Source organism: Chiloscyllium punctatum, chromosome 19 (genome assembly GCF_047496795.1).
Source record: "Chiloscyllium punctatum isolate Juve2018m chromosome 19, sChiPun1.3, whole genome shotgun sequence".
Lineage (NCBI taxonomy): Eukaryota > Metazoa > Chordata > Chondrichthyes > Orectolobiformes > Hemiscylliidae > Chiloscyllium > Chiloscyllium punctatum.
Window position 1 is genome coordinate 80,711,683 of NC_092757.1, and position 22,413 is coordinate 80,734,095.

The window sequence follows — 22,413 nt, forward strand, 5'->3', positions numbered from 1 at the left end:
CAAGAACTCCATCCCATTCCCCTAGTTTCTCCATCTCTGTTGTATGCCACCTTCTGCAGGAATCCTCAAACATCCACCTTTTTCCTTAACTGAGGATTTCCCACCACTGCACTTGATAGGGCCCTCAGCCATGTTTGATCCATCTCCCACACTTCTGCCCTCACTCCTTTCTTTCCCTCCCACAACAGATTCTCAATGACCATTCCACAGCCTCTGCAGCCTTTGGAACGTAAGCTGCCATATCTCTCACCCCCAACAGGATGCCATGACCAGACATATTCCTTTCCCTCCCTATCAGCATTCTGCAGAGTTGAGAGTGTGTGCTGGAAAAGCACAGCAGGTCAGGCAGCATGCGAGGAGCAGGAGAATCGACATTTCGGGCATCAGCCCTTCATCAGGAATGAGGCATTCTGCAGGGGCCATCCCCTCCAGGACACCCTGGTCCACTTCTCCTCCATTCCCAACATTGCCTCACACCCACTACAGCATCTTCCCATGCGATTGCCGAAGGTGTAATACCTGCCCATTTACCATCTAACAATCCAAGACCTCAGACATACTTTCCAAGTGAAGCAGCGATTTAACTGTACTTCATTCAGTTCAGTCGACTGTATTTGCTGTTCAGTGTGGTCTCCTCTACATCGGGGAGACAAAATACAGGCTGGGTGACTGCTTTGCAGAGCACCTATGTTCTGTTTGCAAAAATGACCCCAAGCTTCCAGTTGTCTGTCACTTCAGCACACCACAGTGTTCCCTGGCTAACATTTCCGTCACAGGCTTGAGGCAGTGCTCCAGCAAGCCTCAGCAAAAGCTCAGAGAACAACATCTCATTTTCTGTGTGGGGACCCTGCAACATCTCAGACTCAATATTGAGTTCAATAACTTTAGAGCTTGATTCACATCCTTCCATGTATTTTTTATCCACCCCACATCCTGTCCTATTATGACACGGTTAAATACAAACCAAAAGAGCTGTGGATGCTGTAAATCAGGAACAAAAACAGAAACAGAAATTGCTGGAAAAGCTCAGCAGATCTGGCAGCATCAGAACTGTTCTGATGAAGGGTCATTGGACCTGAAATGTTAACTCTGATTTCCCTCCACAGATGCTGCCACACCTGCTGATTGCAGGCCAGGATGGCTGAATAAGAGCAAAGGGCAGGAGAAAATGGGTGAGTGTACTGAATGGCATCCATTTTCATGGGCCTAAGAGAACATGGGAATAGGTGATTGCGCTAAAAGTGACCAATGTCATTACAGAAACAAAAACAGAATTTGCTGGAAAATCTCAGCAGGTGTGGCAGCATCTGTGGAGAGAAATCAGTTAATATTTTGGGTCCAGTGACCCTTCCTCGGAACGGTTCTGATGCTGCCAGACCTGCTGAGCTTTTCCAGCAACTTTTGTTTTTGTTTCTGTTATGACCTAGGTTGTTATTAGCACAGTCACCTATTCCCATGTTCTCCTGGGATTACTAATAATGGGTAGACAAGCTGAAGGCTGGAGGAACAGAGAAAGACAGGCAGCAACGGGAGGTGGAGAAGTCAATGTTTCAGGTGCAACCCTTCTTCAGGACTGGGGGGTTGGTGTCAGTGGAGTTGCAGCTGGGTGGTGGTGCAGGGTGGTGAGGTAGAGATAGGTGAACACAGGAAGAGGGTATGACCTGGATGATTGCTAGGAGGAATGAATCCAGTTGGTGACTAGAAGGGTCAATGAGATAAATGGAAGTGGGGGGAGGGTGTGGCTGCCCTGGCTTGCTGTGTTCTCCTGGCCTCCTGCTTGTCTACCTTGGAGTCCTGCGTCTTCAGTTTTTTTCAGTCTCTAACCACTATAATGGGTGGCATTCAGTACAGCTCATCCATTTTCCCTTGCCCTTTGCTCTTATTATCACTTATTCAGCTTTTCTTCTGCCTCTAACCTGCTATCCAAAATCTCCTTGCTTATTTATGGTGGCATGGTGGCTTAGTGATTAGCACTGCTGCCTCACAGTATAAAGGACCTGGGTTTGATATCGCATCGCAGGTGACTGTGCGGAGCTTGCACATTCTCCCTGTGTGGGTTTCATCCCACAATTCAAAGATGTGCATGTTAGATGAACTGGCCATACTAAATTGCCCACAGTGTTAGAAGCATTAGTCAGAGGGAAATGGGTCGGTGTGGACTTGGAGGTGAAAGTGAGTGCTGGACTTGTTGGGCTGAATGGCCTGTTTCCACACTGTAGATAATCCAATCTAAACTTCTCCATTTCATTTTTTTAGAAATGTTTTCATTCCTTACACCTTTCATATCTATCTCACTCTCTCTGGGCTCCATCTCCTCATTTCTACCCTGCCCCCCAGTAAATACCACATTTTCCTAGCTGCCAGAAATTACTAATTTTCTCCAATCATCTCTCTCTTTGTCTTTCAATGACCTGGGGCTCCGCCCAGATCACGTGATGACCCAGCCTCCCGGCCAGTCCTCGGCTGAGTCCTCCTGTATCCCAGCATGCAAATCGCCGGCAATGGCCGCCACCATGGAGGAGGAAGAGCTAGAGTGTGTGGATGAGTTAGAGGGTGTTTTGCACCTGTCTCCGGAGGTGCAGCAGGCGATCGAGCAGGTACAGGGCGGTCCTTCGAAAGTGACGGGGGGGGCGGGCTGAGGCTTTTTATTAACTTTGGCGAGGAGCAGGGTGAGGTGACAGTCCAGTCAATAAAGGGTGGGGTGGTATTAATTGTTTGTTGACAGCTGTCTGTCAGGGTCCTGCAGTGTCCCTGGCCACTTGCACTGAGTCACAACAGCTCTTAGTCATCTCTCCAAACCAGTCGACTCCTTTACTTTTGCATTTTGCCCAAACCTGTTGAGCTGCGACTCACACATAGCTGCTAGAGGAGATGACACAAACTGTGAACCCGTCGATTTTTAAAAAGATCAGCCCTGACTTGAGGGATCAAATTCATTGCATCTCTACAGTGTGGAAACAGGCCATTAGGTTCAACAAGTCCACACTGACTCTCTGAGGAGTAACCCTGCAAACCCATTCCCCTACCCTATAACTTGATGTTACCCCTGACTAATGCATTGAACCTACATCCCTGAACACTATGGGCAATTTAGCATGGCCAATTTACCTAACCTGCACATCTTTGGACTGTGGGAGGAAACTGGAGCATTGGAGGAAACCCATGTAGACCTGGGGAGAATGTGCAAACTCCGCCCAGGCTGGAATTGGACTTGGGTCCCTGATGCTGTGAGGCAGCACTGCTATCCACTGAGCCAAATGGTGTACTTCTACTCGTACATTAAACTAAAAATCTTTGAACCTGCAATCCAGCACCAGTCACCTCTTTGGGACTGCTGCATCACAAGTACCAAATTTTCCCATTTCATTATCTACATTAAAGCAATTCCACAATTGGTGGAATATTAACACAGCAAATCAGAGTATTATTCCAGACATGACACCAATGAAAATGTAATACAGTTTTAAGCTTAGAGCTGTCCTAATATATCATGCAAGTACACAATCACCTACCAAACTTTGGGCTTTTCTCCTTTAATCCATCTTACCCAGATTCTTCAAGTAATAAATAAAAATAGAAATTGTCATACAATACTGTGCATAGAAGAACAGATCAGAGGCTGGATATTCTGCGGTAAGTAACTCAATTTCTGACTCCTGAGAATCTTTCCACCATCAACCATGTACAGGGCAGGACTGTGATATTCTTTACTTTCCTGGATGAGTGCAGTTCCAATAACACTTAAGGAGCTTGATAGCAGGGGCAAAGGAGACTGCTTGATTGCTATCAAGCACTTCAAGTATTCATTTCTTTTGAAGTAGCTCATTTCTGACAACATCTTTCAATCCTATGAAGTCTGCTGCCTAGATGGGCAAGGACAACAGGCACAAAAGATCACCAAAGCTTGCCTTCTCTCCCCTAGGTCACACGTTTTCCTAACTGGGAAATATGTCACTGTTTTTTCACTGGTGGGTCAAAATTCTGAAAACATTTACTAACAGCACCGTGACTACATTTACAATGCAAATACTGCACCAATTCCAGAAAGTGTCACCATCATCTGTTATTTTGAGGGGAGAAATGCTGACTCTGTCAGTAACAGTCTCATCTTATAAATATATTTTAAAAATAATAAAGCAACATGGTGGCTCAGTGGTTAGCACTGCTGCCTCACATCGTCAGGGGCGTGGTTTTGATTCCAGCCTCTGGTGGCTGTGTGGGGAGTTTGCACATTCTCCCTGTGTCTGTGTGGGCTTCCTCCAGGTGTTGCAGTTTCCTTCTAAGGTCCAAAGATATGCAGGTTAGGTGAATTGGCCGTGTTAAATTGCCCACCGTGTTCAGGGATGTGTAGGTTAGGTGCATTAGTCAGGGGGAGCCTAGAGTAATAAGGTAGAGGAATGGACTTGGATGGGTTACTCTTTGGAGGGTTGGTGTGGACCTGCTGGGCCTAATGGCCTGTTTCCACACTGTAGGGATTCTGTGATTCTTCATTAGTTATTTTCTTTGCACCAATTTCCCAACATTAGGAAGATTATTATAATTAATTTTATTCCAGTATTTACCAAATTCTTGTGCAAATTGAATTCCATTCCTGTTCCAACCAAAATATCTACATAAAGCAATTCACAATTGGTGGAATATTAACATACAAAATCAGAGTATTATTCCAGACATGACACCAATGAAAATGAATTCATTGGAATTCTGATGAGGGGTCACTGGACTCAAAGCATTAGAGAGTCATAGAGATGTACAGCACGGAAACAGACCCTTCAGTCCAACTTGTCCACGCCGAACAAATATCCCAACCCAATCTAGTCCAACCTGCTGGCACCTGGCCCATATCCCTCCCAACTCTTTCTATTCATATACCCATCCAGATGCCATTTAAATGTTGCAATTGTACCAGCCTCCTCCACTTCCTCTGGCAGCTCATTCTATACACGTACCACCCTCTGTGTGATAAAGTTGCCCCTTAGGTCTTTTTTTTAATCTTTCCCCTCTCACCCTAAACCTATGCCCTCTAGTTCTGGACTCCCCAAACCCTATGACATTAACTCAGTTTTCTCTTCACAGATGCTGCCAGACCTGCTGAGTTTCTCCAACAATTTATATATTTTTTTGTTTCAGATGTCCAGCATCTGCAGTTCTTTGTTTTATATTAATTGGACAATAACACCTATAAGTCACCTAAAGTTCGTCCAAAGATTACCATTTTCACAAGTCTGTCAATCATCTGATTAATAATTTGTTCGCAGAATTACTTGTCGGTAATGGTAAGTTGTATGTGAAAACTGGGGATCTAAAGAACTGGATGCATGCACACTACAAGGAGTATCAGATAAATGGAATTGTGTTTAATACTGATACATGTAAAAGCTTGCATGCTAGGTGGGAGCAATACTGAAATGATTAAGTGATTTTTGCCTTTTTTTTGTTTAAATACAATGGATACGAGAAAGATTCAGCTGTTCTGTTTGACAAGGTGTTGATAGTGTCCTCATATTAGAAAATGACTCCAGTTGAATAAAGTTTTGAGGTGGGGTAAGTAGATTCGCAAGAAAGGAGATAGCCTTGTTTGATATCACAATAGGATCATTGTACCCAATTTATTGAGAGATTCTGAAGGAGTCATTAGGGTTAATATAAAAGCAAATTACTGTGAATATTGGAAATCTGAAACAAAATATTGGAAACTGGAGACACTCAGCAGGTCTGCCAGCATCTGTGGAGAGAAAAAGAGTTAAATTTCGAGTTCAGTATGACTCTGAAGAACTGTCGTACTGGACTCAAAGTTCATGGTTGTTCTGAATCTTGCGTTATGGAAATATGTTGAGATAACAAAGGACTTCATCCGAAAACTCATTATCCTTTTGGTCAAACCTATTTGCCAGAGCTGTGGATAGAATCAGACTTTAAATCAACAAGTTGGAATGTAGAGAATTTGCTTGTGAGAAACAATGTCTTTTTAAGCAAAATAATTCTGTGGGATTGGGAAGCTTTGTTCTCTTTTACCTTTTGGAGATCTGGGATCATCTTAAAGCAGTTTGCAAACTCCTTTCTGGATGAAGGTCACCCCTCAGCCTCCGACGGTCCATGGGAAACAGCCCCAGCCTATTTAGCCTCTCCCTATTGCTCAAATCCTCCAACCCTGGCAACATCCTTCTAAATCTTTTCTGACAAGTTTCACAGCATCTTTCTGATAGGAAGGAGACCAGGATTGCACGCAATATTCCAAAAGTGGCCTGTACAGCGGCAACATGACCTACCAACCAACTCCTGTACTCAATACTCTGACCACTAAAGGAAAGCATACCAAACACCACCTTCACTATCCTATCTACATACAGCTCTACTTTCAAGGAGCTATGAACCTGCACTCCAAGGTCTCTTTGTTCAGCAACACTCCCTCGGACCTTATCATTAAGTGTACAAGTCCTGCTAAGATTTGCTTTCCCAAAATGCAGCACCTCTCATTTATCTGAATTAAACTCCATCTGCCACCTCTCAGCCCATTGGCCCATCTGGTCAAGATCCTGTTGTAATCTGAGGTAACCCTCTTTGCTGTCCTCTACACCTCCAATTTTGGTGTCATCTGCAAACTTACTAACTGTACCTCTTACGCTCACATCCAAATCATTTCTGTAAATTTCAAAACGTAGAGGACCCAACACCGATCCTTGTGGCACTCCACTGGTCACAGGCCTCCAGTCTGAAAAACAACCTTCCTCCACCACCCTCTGTCTTCTATGTTTGAGCCAGTTCTGTATCCAAATGGCTAGTTCTCCCTGTATTCCATGTGATCTAACCTTGCTAATCAGTCTCCCATGGGGAACCTTGTCGAACACCTTACTGAAGTCCATATAGATCACATCTACCACTCTGCCCTCATCAATCCTCTTTGTTACTTCTTCAAAAAACTCAATCAAGTTTGTGAGACATGATTTCCCACGCACAAAGCCATGTTGACTATCCCTAATCAGTCCTTGCCTTTCCAAATACATGTCCATCCTGTCCCTCAGGATTTCCTCCAACAACTTGCCCACCACCGAGGTCAGGCTCACCGGTCTATAGTTCCCTGGCTTGTCCTTACTACCCTTCTTAAACAGTTGATGGTTAGAGCTGTTATTAAAATTGGCTAAGCATGCATTGTGAAGAATACTTCACCTCCTGTAGGAGTTGCTATCTTCAGCAAAGAAGGAGAGAAATGGCAATAAAAACCAGAGCTAGTGTATAAACCATGAACCATAAGAGATTTAAATGATTTTCCTGAGCTTCATGTTTCAAAAAACTGCTAGAATTAGTTTAGAACTACACATTCTTTCCTCAAAATTGTATAGAGTCGGAGGTAGGCGCTGAAACGTTACTAAGAATAATAATTTTGAGTAAAGCATTTGATATGTCATTCACTGAATCACACAGGTGTTCCCCAGCCAGGATCCCTTGGACAGGGCTGATTTCAATGCTGTGGAATACATCAACACACTCTTCCCAACAGAACAGGTAGGAGAGCTGAAAGAACAGTGGATTTTTTTCTATGACATGTGATTTCTCAAGTGTTCTGTCAAACAGTGACTATGTTCTTCTGGATATCTAAACTGTCCATTACAACCATCAGAAGCTACTTAATGAGTAGATCATTAGCTGGATTTTTGCAGAAACCATAGCGTATTTATCTGCCAGGCATGTCTTCTTAGGAAGACATTCTTTTGCTGCTTAACAATGGGGCATTTATTCTGTGTTTAGAGTTCCTTAATGAAGCTGCTAGATACTATAAAAGAAAAATAATTGCTCATTCACTCATTACTGGTTATTGGGCATTGCTGTCTAAAAAATGGCTGCTGAATTTGTCTGCATGACAGTGACACCTGAAGTGCTTTAGTGCTGTCCTGAGAGAAGAGATATAATGCACTACTGCGAGTCTGCAGCCCAGAAATAGTTTGAAGTATTTGTGTTATGTAAATACCATTTGTACTTTTGAATTACAGACAACTCTGGGCTAGGAGTCTCTGATGGGGAAACATGCTGGTGTGACGCTTTCTGGTGCTTAGATCAGCTTCTCGTCCATTTGAGGCCAGATATGTTGGCTGTATAAGAAACTGTAAATAAGGAAATTAATATCAACCTTTTTCTGATTTCCAAGAGACGCAAAATCCTGACTGAAAATGCATTCCTGTTTTGTGCGTGTCTTAAAAAGTTCATAAAATAATCTTTAATCTTCTCAAATCATTATCAGTTGATACTAGTTTCTTGGTTTCAGTTACAATTTTTACACTCAGTTTATGTAACAGTGGGCGTCATGTAGTTATATTCAGCTGATGACATACTTTTCGGGAAGTGATTGGCTCTGGTTGAATTTGGCATGTGCTGTCAGCGGTCATTGCATTCAGCAGAGTTCTTTTGGGATTCCTCCCTATTGGTTATGTTCGGAGTTGACATGCATCAAGGGAGCCCAAGACCATTGGAACTGAAGCCTCAAGAAAATTGGTTTCCATGCACTAAATGGAAGAGTAATAATCCTTATTGCGGTGCTATGTCTGGAGCGGTATCAGTGGGAGGGCAAACTTGAATACTGCTCTTTCCCTTAGCTCATGAATGTAAACAAAACGGAGGGAAACTCATGTAGAAAGAGGCAAGTGAAGGAAATAAATTGGTGGAGAACAAAATCCTATTTTCTTTTTGGAATATTCCGGATTAGTTTAAAGTTGCTAATCTGCAGGAGTTAAACAAACCCTTCAAAAATATCCTGTATAGGATTTTCAAAATTTTAAGAGATTTCTGCCACCGAGTCAAGCTTGTACAACTTTATCCATTTTGAATGTGATTATGTGCTAGTATTTTGCAGTGATTTCCCTGTGCTTTGTTAAGCATGGTGTTAGCATGTGCAGAGGAACCTCCATTATCCGAAGGATATGGGCGGGGAGTATTCTTTCCTGTTAATCGAATGCCGGATAACATATTTTAGCCAAGCATCGCAACCTTAGAATCTTGCTGGATAATCCAATATTCGGGTAATAGAATGCCAGGTTCCTCTGGACACAAAAGATTTCTTCCATTTGAGGGAAATAATGAAAATACTGGCGATTTACTGATTGAAACTGTTTAGTCTGGATGGAAAAACTGTATGCAATGGCTTGAGTCATAGAGATGTGCAGCACGAAAACAAATCCTTTGGTCCAACTTGTCCATGCTAACCACGTATCCCAACCCAATCTAGTCCCACCTGCCAGCACTAGGCCCATATCCCTCCAAACCATTCCTATTCATATACCCAACCAGATGCCTTTTAAATGTTGTAATTGTACCAGCCTCCACCACTTCCTGTGGCAGCTCATTCCGTACATGCGCCACCCTCTGCGTGAAAAAGTTGTCCCTTAGTTGTCCTTTATATCTTTCCCCTCTCACCCTAAACCTATGCCATCTAGTTCTGGACTCCCCCACCCAAGGGAAAAGACTTTGTCTCTTTATCCAATCGATGCCCCTCATGATTTAAGAAACCTCTGAGGTCGCCCCCTCAGCCTTCGACGCTCCAGGGAAAACAGCCCCAGCCTATTGAGCCTCTCCCTGTAGCTCAAATCCTCCAACCATGGCAACATCCTTGTAAATCTTTCCTGAACCCTTTCAAGTTTCCGATAGGAAGGAGACTAGAATTGCACGCAATATTCCAACAGTGGCCTAACCAATGTCCTGTACAGCGGCAACATGACCTACCAACCAACTCCTGTACTCAATACTCTGACCAATAAAGGAAAGCATACCAAACGCCACCTTCACTATCCTATCTACATACAACTCTACTTTCAAGGAGCTATGAACCTGCACTCCAAGGTCTCTTTGTTCAGCAACACTCCCTCGGACCTTACCATTAAGTGTACAAGTCCTCGTAAGATTTGCTTTCCCAAAATGCAGCAACTCTCATTTATCTAAATTAAACTCCATCTGCCGCTCCTCAGCCTATTGGCCCATCTGGTCAAGATCCCGTTGTAATCTGAGTTAACCTTCTTTGCTGTCCACTCCACCTCCAATTTTGGTGTTATCTGCAAACTTACAAATTATACATTCTATGTTCATATCCAAATCACTTATATAAATGCTGAAAAGTAGATGACCCAACACCAATCCTTGTGGCACTCCACTGGTCACAGGCCTCCAGTCTGAGAAACAACCCTCCACCACCACCCTCTGTCTTCTACCTTTGAGCCAGTTCTGTATCCAAATGGCTAGTTCTCCCTGTATTCCATGAGATCTAACCTTGCTAACCAGTCTCCCATGGGGAGTCTTGTCGAATGACTTACTGAGGTTCATATAGATCACGTCCACCACTCTGACCTCATAATAGTTTTTGTTACTTTTTCAAAAAACTCAGTTAAGTTCATGAGACATGATTTCCCATGCACAAAGCCATATCGATTCCTAATCAGTCCTTGCCTTTCCAAATACATGTACATCCTGTCTTTCAGGATTCCCTCCAACAACTTGCCCACCACCAACGTCAGGGTCACTGGTCTATAGTTCCCTGGCTTGCTCTTACCACCCGTAAATAATGGTACTACGTTAGCGAACCTCTAGTCTTGACTGGCACCTCACATGTGACTATCGATGATACAAAGGTTATGTCACTAGATTAGTTGTGTGGAGTTTGAATGCCATTTATGACGTGGGGAATTTAAGTTCAGTTAAGTCTGGAATAGAAGCTCATATCCCTATTGGTGCCCAGGAAGCTACCAGATTGTTGCAAAATCTAAATTGGTTCTCAGTTCTGCTTTTGGAGAAGGAAATCTGCCATCCTTCTGTGGTTTGACCTTTCAGGCTCATGGCTACAAGATTGACCCTGGTTGTTCACTAATATGGTCTGCTGAGCCATGCTGTTGGTTCAAGACCACTATGGTTTGAAGTACTGCAGTATTCAAGATACCTCCTTTTAGTGATCGACAAATGAGTTCTGGCCTTGTGAAATCACACCCATATCCTGTGAATGAATAAAATCAGCCTCTATTTAATCAAGCACGAATGTGAAGTGAGTCTCACTTGTTACTTTGGGTGGCCAAATTTGGCATGGATTTCAGATGTGGGCTGCATTTGCAATAGTACTGCAATGTCATTAGACAGGACCACTTTGTATTGATGCTATAATGTGACTACCTCCTGGTTACTTTGAAAGCATTCAATTCAACAGATGTACAATCAGATCAACTCTTTTGCTTTACCGTAGTTCTAAGGCTAGCACTTTAAGGAGAGACTATTCAAATTATATGTTTTTGTTCTTGGAGAATTGATTACCTTTTCTGATTTTTGACAAAGTTGATCACGTATTCTCCTCTTGTTACCTGACGTTCTCTTCCATTGTCATCCAGTTGCATAGTACTGCACTTGGAGAAATTGAGGACTGCAGATGCTGGAGATCAGAACTTAAAAATGTGTTGCTGGAAAAGCGCAGCAGGTCAGGCAGCATCCAAGGAGAAGGAGAATCGATGTTTCGGGCAGAAGGGCTTATGCCCAAAGCGTCGATTCTCCTTCTCCTTGGATGCTGCCTGACCTGCTGCGCTTTTCCAGCAACACATTTTTAAGCTTAGTACTGCACTTGCCTTGCTCTGTTCTTATCTATCTGTCATAGCCAGTGTACCATTTCCCACAATGGCTTCACTTCTTGCACTTGTACTATTATAGTCAGTGTCGCCCAGAGATCTATCCTCTTATTTCCCATCTTTCAGGTGCTCCTCGGTGACATTATCCAAGGTGCCTTCCTACTTTTCATATGTGTGATGTTTACATTTAGCTGTAGCTCTTAATTGTTGCTCTGAATTTCTCCACTGTGCTAAATTATCAAACTGGTTATCTGACAGTAAGGAGGGAAGAGGCAAATACTTCCCAAATATTGGGAAGACTAAAGCATCAAATTCTGTTCCCTAGCCACAGCAATCATCTCTGTTCCAGGCAACTGAGACTAAGCCTGCCTGTTTGCAATTTTGATTTCATGTCTGATTTTGTGATGAGTTTTTGATGACACTTGCTAAGACTATCTTTTTCCGCCTCCAATCTGTGGCTCAATTCTGTTCCTGTCTCAGCTTATCTGCTGTTGAAGCCCTCGTTCACACCTTTGCCACTTCTGGATTTGACTGTTCTAATGTTTGCCTGAAAGGTCTTGTTTCTTAGGCAGAGGAGAATATACAAGAAGAATAACTCTTAATTACCTTCTGCTGCATCAGCTGCAAGATTTGGAATTTTTGGAGGGATATGGGCCAGGTGCTGGCAGGTGGGACGAGTTTGGGTTGGGATATCTGATCAGCATGGACGGGTTGGACCGAAGGGTCTGTTTCCGATTATAAACGCTATAATCCCTCTGTTTCTTTACCTTTCTTACCTTAAAGCTTGTTTTGGCTATCTGCCAAGACAGAACCTTATGTGACAAGGTGTCAATATTTACTTACAAATGCTTCTGTGTAACATGGGACATTTTATGACATTAAAAATGTTGTATAAGTACACAGTTGTTATTGATCTGGTTTGTGTTGGGATGCTAGTTGTGTGATTAAGTTAATTTAATTGCATTGTAATGAATCAATTGGCAACTTTTCAATGTGAGTGAACCAACACATTAACTATGTTAGATGGAGTGATTTTGATGTATATAGTGAAAAGAAATTAAGATTGAAAGAATCGATATTTGCTTGAAGAATTAACTGTGCCTTATTTGTTGTACTCCACTAGGAGTCACTGTTTTACTGAATTTAAAGCTGCTCTTTGTTTGGAAACTGAGTGTTCTCTCATTCTTGCTTTTCTTTCTCCCCTAAGTCTTTGGCCAACATTGATGAAGTTGTAAACAAGATTAGACTAAAAATCAGGTAAGTGAAATAAACTGTTGTCTCTTGATTGGTAGTGTGCCAGTTAAGTGTCTCATTTGAATGTACATATTTGAAGATTGATCATTTCTATTCTTGTGACGTGTTTGACAACAACAGTAGTTTTGGTTTACTTCACTTGATCTCGTGCAGCAGAGTCCCCTGCTCCAACCTGCACCCTCTGCAGTCACACCCCTCCCCTCACACACACTCCCTCACTCCATCATTGGCTGTGGCATTATCTGCTTTACTCTTAAACTCTGGAATATTACCCCAAAGCTTCTCTGCCTTGCCGGCTCCCCCTCTTCCTTAAAACCCATCTCTGACTTGCTTTTGATTATCCCTTGGGGAGTCATCTTTGCTATTCATTTTCTTAATTTCACTTCCACGACGTATCTTAAGGTGTTTTTCTATGTTAAAAGTGTTATATATGCGAGTTGTTAGGTACTGAGCTGGTTACATGTGCATGATGTTATCTCCATAATGTGCACAGCTATATGGCAACAAAACAATCTGAACATGGGAATGGGATATATTAACTAGTTTCATTTTTAAAAAAAGTTATTTTTTCAAAGATCTGTGACAGTGCTTGTTGAATGTGTTTACATGTCGATATTATTAATACTAACTTCCAACTTGTTATTGTTTGATGATATGGGTATGTTTTTCTCTACTTCTAATTCCTGGTCACTTATAGATCAAGTGATGAGTTGGGCCTCCGCACTGATGGAGTCACCATTTTGCAGCTTCCCCACCAAAGCAATTGTTCCTATTATTGAACTCTCACCATTGTGGTGCCCTAAGGACTGCATTAACTGGAAACCATTAATTTTAACCACTATAGTTTCCTGATCATAAAGAACTGATGTATTATTTCCAATTCTTCTTTCACTTTGAGAGTTCTGTTCCTTGTTTTCAAATCCCCGTCCCCCCCGTCCCCTGCTCTGTACCTTCCTTCTGAAATCTCAGGTGCACTCCTGCAATTCCGGCCTTCTGAACTTTTCCCGATTGTATTTTTTGCATATTTTGGTTGCCATACCTTTGACTGTGGAAGTCCAAATCTCTGGAACTCCTTCCCACTTCACTGCTTTTCTTTCCTCCTTTAAGACACCCTTTTAACTTAGTTATTTGACCAAGCTTTTGGTCATCTGCCCTAAAATCAAATTGTGGCTCAGTGTTAAATTTTGTTTGATAACACTCCTATGACTATGATTGAGACGTTCTGCGATGTTAAAGGCATGGTATAAATGTATGTTACTTTATATGGTACTTTTAATATATTAACTTGTAAGTCTTCAACGACAATGCACATAGGTTATCAAAATGAAGTGTAACATTCAAATGTGATTATTGAGTGTAATCAAAATGTGATTACTTTCAATGGCATTTTCCATTGTGGAAATGAAGGATTTTGTAATGCAGATAATTACTAAGGGATTGCACCAAAATATAAATTATATTTTTTATACAAAGTTTGTGTAGATTTAGGCATTTTACATACTGTATTCACTTTGCATGCAGTATTTGCAAATAGCACGTACATGAGACTTATTGGTATGATTCCATAAATGCGAGTAAAAATGTTCAAGCACCTCGTAGCTGATTACCTGACTGAGTGAAAATTATAAGGGGTCTTATCTACATGAAGTCTGTGAAACATTATCCCTTGATTTCTATGTCAGGGTTCAGTTTGCTAATCTGTGTCCATTATTTCCATTGATTGAGATTGACGGCATTAATTTATGAGTAAATTCAAATGTAGATGGTAGGTTTTTTAAATTCGTTCACAGGACATGGAAGTTGCTAGCTGCGCCAGTGTTTATTACCTGTTGTAATTGCCCAGAGGGAAGTTCAGAGTCAACCACGTTGCTATGGGTCTGGAGTCATCAGACAGCTTTCTTTTTCTGAATCGAAGAGTGTGGTGCTGGAAAAGCACAGCTGTTCAGGCAGTATCTGACGAGCAGGAGAATCGACATTTCGAGAATAAGTTCCTGATGAAGGGCTTATGCTTGAAAAATTGATTGTCCTGCTCCTTGGATGCTAACTTGACCGGCTGTGCGTTTCCAGCACCACACTCTGACTCTGATCTCCAGCATCTGCAGTCCTCAGTTTCTTAGTTTCTTTTTCCAAAGGACATTAAATGAACCAGATTGGTTTTTCTGACAATCAGCAATGGTTTCATGATCGTCATTACACAGTCTTAATTCCAGATTTTTATTGCTGTCAAATTTCATTGTCTGCCATTTCAGGATTTCATGGGTCCCCATGAAATTACCTGAGTCACCGGATAATGCCGCTAGAATATCATCACCCCTTAAATTAGTTAGTTTCTGATCGAAATATTGCAGGATAGCCGAGTAATGTGCATCACTTTCACAGTAATTAAATTACCAACCACTCTTTGTTTGTAGCAGTGTTTCTTAATTTCACTCTGTACTATTTATGCTCTACTGCTGGAAGTCCTAGACTCTCCAGTAGCAAAAATAAAGTATGTGGGGAGCTACTGGTTCCCCTTTATATCTTAAGTATTGATCAAATCTTATGCTTAACTGTCCAAATTTCAGAGAAATACATCCATTGTTTGATTGCTGTTTGCAGTTTAACTCTTAAGAGTCCAGATATCATTCTGGTATATCTACACTGGATTTCCAAAACCATTACATTCTTCTGAAGATTTGGTGCCCAGAACTGCTCATGGTATTCTAGGATTGCAGGGTTTCCTAATCTAATTAGAATTTTACATAGCTGTGATAGCATTTTTAATCTCTGTATTCTAGTCACTCAGATTAAAGGCTAACATTCCATTCACTATTTTGATCATTTCCTATAGCTGTCAACGATGCTTTAATGTTTTATGTCCCTGGATATTTACTGGTTGTGGCTTTTCACTTTAATTTATCCTATTATACCCTCCTTTGTACATATATTGAAGTACATCTGCCACTGTTTTGAGCATTTACTTGGTCTATAAATTTTTCTTGTAACTCTCTATTCATGTTGCGCTCAATGCCACCTATCTTTCTATTCTCGAAATTGTGGTTGAAGGTCAACTAAAGATTTATAAGCTCTTCATATGTGCTAACTGAAAATTACTTTTAATCATTTCCAGCAATGAATACTGGGCTAACTGGTATATAGTTTCTGACTTTTTCCATGTTGCCTTTGTTGAATAATGGAGTGGAATATGCAATTTTTTTTTTCCCCAGTTGATAGGACCAGTTCCTGAATTCAGGGAATTTTGCAAGGTATAGTTAGAGTATTGCCAATGTTTTCACTTACGCCCTTCTAAAACTCGGCAGTGGAGACCCTGCAGTCATGGGAATTTGCCACTCTTCAGTGTCATTATTGGCCTAATTAATGTTGTTTTACATATTCAAAGTCACAGTTGAAATGTGTGATGCTGGAGAAAGCACAGCAGGCCAGCCAGCATCTGAGGAACAAGAGAGTCAACATTTTGAGCATAAGTCCTTCTTCGGGAATTCCTGATGAAGGACATATGCTTGAAACATTGACTCTCCTGCTTCTCCGATGCTGCACACTTTTCGACTCTGGCTCTCTATCAACTGCAGTGCTTGCCTTGCCCTAGATATTCAGTCAAGCCAAAATACAATTAATGTGACTCCTCCATAGACAAATGTCAGAACAATTTAAGTGTACATAATAGATGTTTGTAAGATTATAGATTCCAGAACTTAGCATTTCCCCAAATCATTTTAACTGTTTCAGTCTCTCTTTACAATGTGTTTAATAGTCTCTTTCAGAACTAGGAGCAGTTGAATGATCATGCCAGATCAGGACAAAAGTATTTTACTTCCAGTAACATAGAAAGAATAATCAAAAGCTGATCTTTTCTATAGTATTTTACTTCCAGTAACATAGAAAGAATAATCAAAAGCTGATCTTTTCTATAGTATTTTACTTCCAGTAACATAGAAAGAATAATCAAAAGCTGATCTTTTCTATAGTATCTTTGTTGAAAGAAGCAAATCTAGTTTAATTGCATGAAAATCATGCACTTCCCTCAGCTCTGCTCTTGAACCCCGTCCTTCCAACCACAACAAGGATAGAACCCCGGTACTCACCTTCCAACAACCAAACTCTGGATACAGCACATTATCCTCTGGCATTTCTGCCACCTACAGTCAGACCCCACCACCAGGGATATATTTCATTCCCTATCAGGATTCAGCAGATGCCATTCCCTCTGCAACTCCCTCGTTAAGCCTACACCAACTCCCTCTCCACTCCCAGCACCTACTGGTGTAAAACCTGTGCCCCCCCCCCCCCCCTCATCCAAAGCCCCAAAGGATCCTTCCACATCTGGTAGAGGTTTTCATGCACATCCAAACACCTCTTCTACTGTGTCCATTGCTCTTGATGTGGTCTTGCCTACGTTGGGGAGACAGGACGTCAACTCGTGGAACGTTTCAGAGAACATCTCTGGGACACGCACCAAACAGCCCCACCACCATATGACTGACCACTTCAACTCCCTCTCCCCTTCTTCCACGGATATGCAAGACCTGGGCTGCCTCCACCACCTAATCCTAGCCACCCGACGCTTGGAGGAAAGATGCTTCAGCTTCTGCCTTGGGACACTACAACTTCACAGCATCAACGTTGATTTGACCTGTTTCCTTTTCTCCCTTCCCCCTGCCTTCTTGAACAGTCCCACCTATCCTACTTATTTCCTAACTATCCCCTCCACCCTCTGTTCCAACCTATCACCATCACCCCTGACCTTCATCTACCCATCACCTTCCCAGTTACCAGCCCCACCCTCCCATTTATTCCCCCCCCCCCCCCCACAAATTCCTGATGAAGGACTTGTGATCGAAAAGTCAATTCTCCTGCTCCTCGGATGCTACCTGACCTGCTGTACATTTCCAGGGCCACATGTTTTGACTCTGCTTGAAAATCATGTCCATTTACTCACAAAGTATATCCCATTACAATATAGGAACAGGAAAGAAATGTTATCAACACAGGTCTTTTCCATCATTTCATGAAATCATAGCTGATAAATTCAACAAGGAATTTATCATAGAGTCATAGAGTTGTACAGCATGGAAACAGACCCTTCGGTCCAACCCATCCATGCTGATTAGATATCCCAACCCAATCTAGTCCCACCTACCAGCACCCGGCCCATATCCCTCCAAATCCTTCTTATTCATATACCCATCCAAATGCCTCTTAAATGTTGCAATTGTAACAGCCTCCACCACTTTCTCTGGCAGCTCAATCCATGCACGTACCACCCTCCCTTAAGTCTCTCTTATATCTTTCCCCCCTCACCCTAAACTTATGCCGTCTAGTTCCGGACTCCTCAACCCCAGGGAAAAGACTTTGCCTATTTACCCTATCCATGTCCCTCATAATTTTGTAAACCTCTATAAGGTCACCCCTTGCTTCTGATGCTCCAAAATTAAACTCCATCAGACACTTTTCTGCCCATTGGCCCATCTGATCAAGATCCTGTTGTAATCTGAGGTAACCCTCTTCGCTGTCCACTACATCTCCAATTAATTTGTGGAAATATTGTTGCATTTTTTAACATGAATTGTTTTGTGTCATGGATTGTAATCATGGATCACCCATAGTGGGCATTTGAACATGTGTTTTTTTAGAGGACTGATGTAGCTGAATGATTCTAGCTTCATGAACATCTCTGACATTAATTGTTCCACTTTTGGCCCCACCTTCAGTTGTCTCAGCATTAAACTTGGGAATGCCTTCCCTGCATCTCCCCGTCTTCCCGCCTCATTTTACTTATGTAAGACAATCATTAAAACCAGCTTATTTGGCAAAGGTTTTTCATTTTGTGACTTTTTTTAATGGTTTGGTGTCATCTGTTTTTTAGTATAATGCTTCTGTGATATTTCTTGGGACTTGTGCATGCAAGTCAAAGTCACTTTTTATGCAAAAATGCAATGGTTCATGTACATGGAAGCAAATGTATTGCCGTGTTAAAAAAGAGCTGTGTCCAAATTATGTCTAAGCTTTGACAGTGACTGTGTGGATGACAGCCACGAATTATGCACTAAAGGCTGGACTTTGTGCTTTTTGTTGTATAATGTCCTTAACATTAAAAAAACATATTTCGTACAATTCACTGCGTGAAATATAACTTGTGGTTGCATCCCTTTCAATTGCAAACTTCACATATGTTTAGTACTGAAAAATTCAAATGAGCGATCACCCTCTCCATTAAGTGATAGAGATGGGTGCCACTTAGGACCATGTTGTCTTGAAATTTCAATGAAGGTGTATTGTAAGGCCTGTCGTCATGACTGCTACCCATCAAGACCCACAATCACTCAGCCCAAAACAGAGAATTTCCTTCTGGACTTTTTTAGATGGATTCCAGACTTTCAGTTCTTGAAAGTATGGCATCCTGTATCCATAAGACGCCTGTTTTATTATGTCATATTTTTTCAAGCATTTGTCCTTGTAATGAAATTGAAGGTTTATTTATTGGATTTCTTTTCCTGGTCAAAGTATACAGGGTTAAAATGAAATATTTCTAGCTAATTCAGAAAAATGTAGAGAGCACACATGATAAGTGATAGACTTTTGTTATGTACAATTAGATTCTTCCCTTGGAACAGAAAAGTGACTTAGTACATCTGTTAAATGCAGATTTATGAGTTCTATCGTGTCCTGCAGCTTCCCTGATAGCTGGGTAAATATGGGCATCCTAAACGTAGACAATTTTAGCTCCAAAGTGTGACACTGATTATCTTGTGTACAAGAGATAAGCCTGGACCTTGGAGGCTCACAAACGGCTGATTGTCCAAAGACAGCTCTGAGAAAAACAATTTTTGTTCGAGGAAGTTTTCAAAGCAATTTGCAGCTATATTTTGAGCTGCATGACAAGAAAACTGCCTCCTCAGTGATAGTAGGCTAATCAGGCTCTGTCATAGCATGTAGCCATGTAATGAATGAGAACTGTGTGTATAGAGTAATCTTTCAGTTGGGGATTAGTAAAAGAGGTCTTGACATTTCAAAGAGCATAATATTTGTAATTACTATTTATACTGAGTACTGACCTTTTACCTGTTTAATGCTCTGCATTTTGTAGTTTATCAATTTTTTTTTTCTTTCGATTCCCTCCAGTGTGGAAACAGGCCCTTTGGCCCAACAAATCCACACCCACCCTCCGATTGTGGCCTGGAATCCAGTGTTTAATTAGAGTTTGTGGCAATGCATGCTGTATTTAGTAAATCCAGACAATAGTGACAAGATTGTCTGACTGATTATTATCTGGGCAATTTTTTGAAAAATCAATGTTCATGAATCCTCAGAAAAACATTTAGTGAGATCCTGAGAACACCTCCGTATTTGAGTGTATTTTGCTGACGACAGATTTTTTTTTGTAATTTATATAAACTAAGCATTGCAGTTTTTTTGACAACTATCTGCAGAATTTTTTCTATATTTGTGTTTTTGTGATCCATCTTGATCCCAGTTGCATTTACAAATGTTGCAATCAGAGCTTCCATAGTACTGCAATGTAACTGTTGAAATGCCTGATGTATTATAAATAAAGCCAGGACACTGCTGGTCAAAGAAATCCAATGCTGTTGCACTCTTTTATCCCTCACTGAAAATGCTGAGCTATTGTATAACTGAGGAAAAGAAAAATATGGCCAATGCATGCAGATCTCTGTTGATGGATTTTGCATATGCTGTTAACTTTTTTATTATTCTAAGTTCCCTGGAATGAAATATGTGCCTCTTCATAGGACCTAAACCATCAGTCAGTATCATTTACTTCTACACACCTGTGATTGGAGCTGAGTATGTATTAATATGTGTAGTTTTGGAGGCTGTTCAAGGTCTGGGCTGTGATTTACTTTTGACTCTTATTAACCTGATGGAAAATAATGACTTTTTTTTTAGAAAACGTGTCTGATCACAGTTTTTTTCCCATATTTCTGGAACTTGGAACTTCTGCTGACTTTTCTTACTATTCTACATTGTTGAGTGAAAGGATATTTTTATACATTTACCAACCCAAATTCCTACCCAGGCTATGTATGCACTGAGAGCATGACCTGCTGGCAGTATTGCTGCAAGATGCATAGGTGTATACTTCGGAGTGGCAGTGTTGCACTTTTAATTCCCCTGTGTCCAGATGAGATCAGTCAGCTGAGTGGGGAAATTGCATCTTTCCATTGAGATTCAAGCATCCACATCAAAAGATGCTGAATGTTTTATATATGATATTGGTTTGTTGCCACTTATACAAAGTGGCAAGCCAGAGACAAAAATCATAGAACAATCCCGGGTGGCACAGTAGCTCAGTGGTTAGCACTGCTGCTTCACAGTCCCAAGAGCTAGGGTTTGATGTGGATTTTGCACATTCTCCCCTTGTCTGTGTGTTTCCTCCGGGTGCCCAAGTTTACTTCCACGGTCCAAAGATGTGCCAGTAAAGTAGATTGGTCATGCTAAAATTCCCATAGTGTCCAGGGGTGTGCAGGCTAGGTGGATTAGCCATGGGAAATGCAGGGTTACAGGAATAGGGTAGGGGGGTGGGTCTGGGTGGGATGCTGATTGGAGCAATTCTGTGAATTCAGCATTAACAGCTTAGCAGAGAGTGTGGTTGGATATGGAACTACCCTTCACATGGAATGGTTCAGGTGATTAGCATAGACATATTTAAGTGGGTTGCTATAACTTCATGGGAAGGAATGGAATTGAAGAGCAAAACAAACAAAATGTTGTGGTTGCTGGAAACCTAAAATAAAAAATGTTCAAGCAATTCAGCAGATCTGGCAGCATTGATGGAGTGAGAAGTAGAGTTAAAGTTTCACATCCCATACGACTCAAGTCTAATATGACTCTCAAAATGATCATGTTAACTCTATTTCTCTTTCTTCAGATACTGTCAGACCTGCTAGGTTTTGCAACTTATTTCTGTTTTTTTATTAAGGAGTTGAAGAATATATTAATAGGACACAATTAATTAAAGTGGAAAGAGACTTGTGTGGAGCTTGAAATCTGAAGTAAACCGTGACGAAGGACCCGAAACGTCTCCGACTGCAGTAAAGCTGTTGGGCTGAATGATTGAGAGAAAGTGTATGAAGAGATGTGAAGAGGGGTGGGGGACACATGAGATGTAAAGGAATGGGAAATTGGGCAGGTAGAGAGAGAGAGAGAGCACCCATCAAGAGATGCGAAAGGGTTGGGATGGGATGGAGGAGAGGAGAGGAGAGGGAGAGCACACATAGAGTCATAGAGATGTACAGCACGGAAACAGACCATTTGGTCCAACCCGTCCATGCCGACCAGATATCCCAAACCAATCTATTCCCACCTGCCAGCACCTGGCCCATATCCCTCCAAACTCTTCCTATTCATATCCCCATCTAAATGCCTCTTAAATGTTGCAATTGTACCGGCCTCCACCACATCCTCTGGTAGCTCATTCCATACAGGTACCACCCTCTGCGTGAAAAAGTTGCCCCTTAGGTCTCTTTTATATCTTTCCCCTCTCACCCTAAACCTATGCCCTCTAGTTCTGGACTCCCAACATCAAGGAAAAAGACTTTGTCTATTTATCCTATCC

General features: G+C 41.6%; 1 protein-coding gene across 1 annotated transcript in view; it reads left to right on the top strand.

The window, feature by feature from the left end:
- The first annotated feature begins 2,467 nt into the window (after window positions 1-2,467).
- Window positions 2,468-22,413, top strand: part of vps53 (VPS53 subunit of GARP complex) — a 230,504-nt gene continuing 210,558 nt past the window's right edge. Inside the window, exons 1-3 of the mRNA XM_072589817.1 lie at window positions 2,468-2,597; window positions 7,423-7,503; window positions 12,793-12,842. Coding sequence (XP_072445918.1) covers window positions 2,502-2,597; window positions 7,423-7,503; window positions 12,793-12,842 — 227 coding nt within the window. The 5' untranslated portion in view covers window positions 2,468-2,501. The remainder of the gene's footprint in view (window positions 2,598-7,422; window positions 7,504-12,792; window positions 12,843-22,413) is intronic.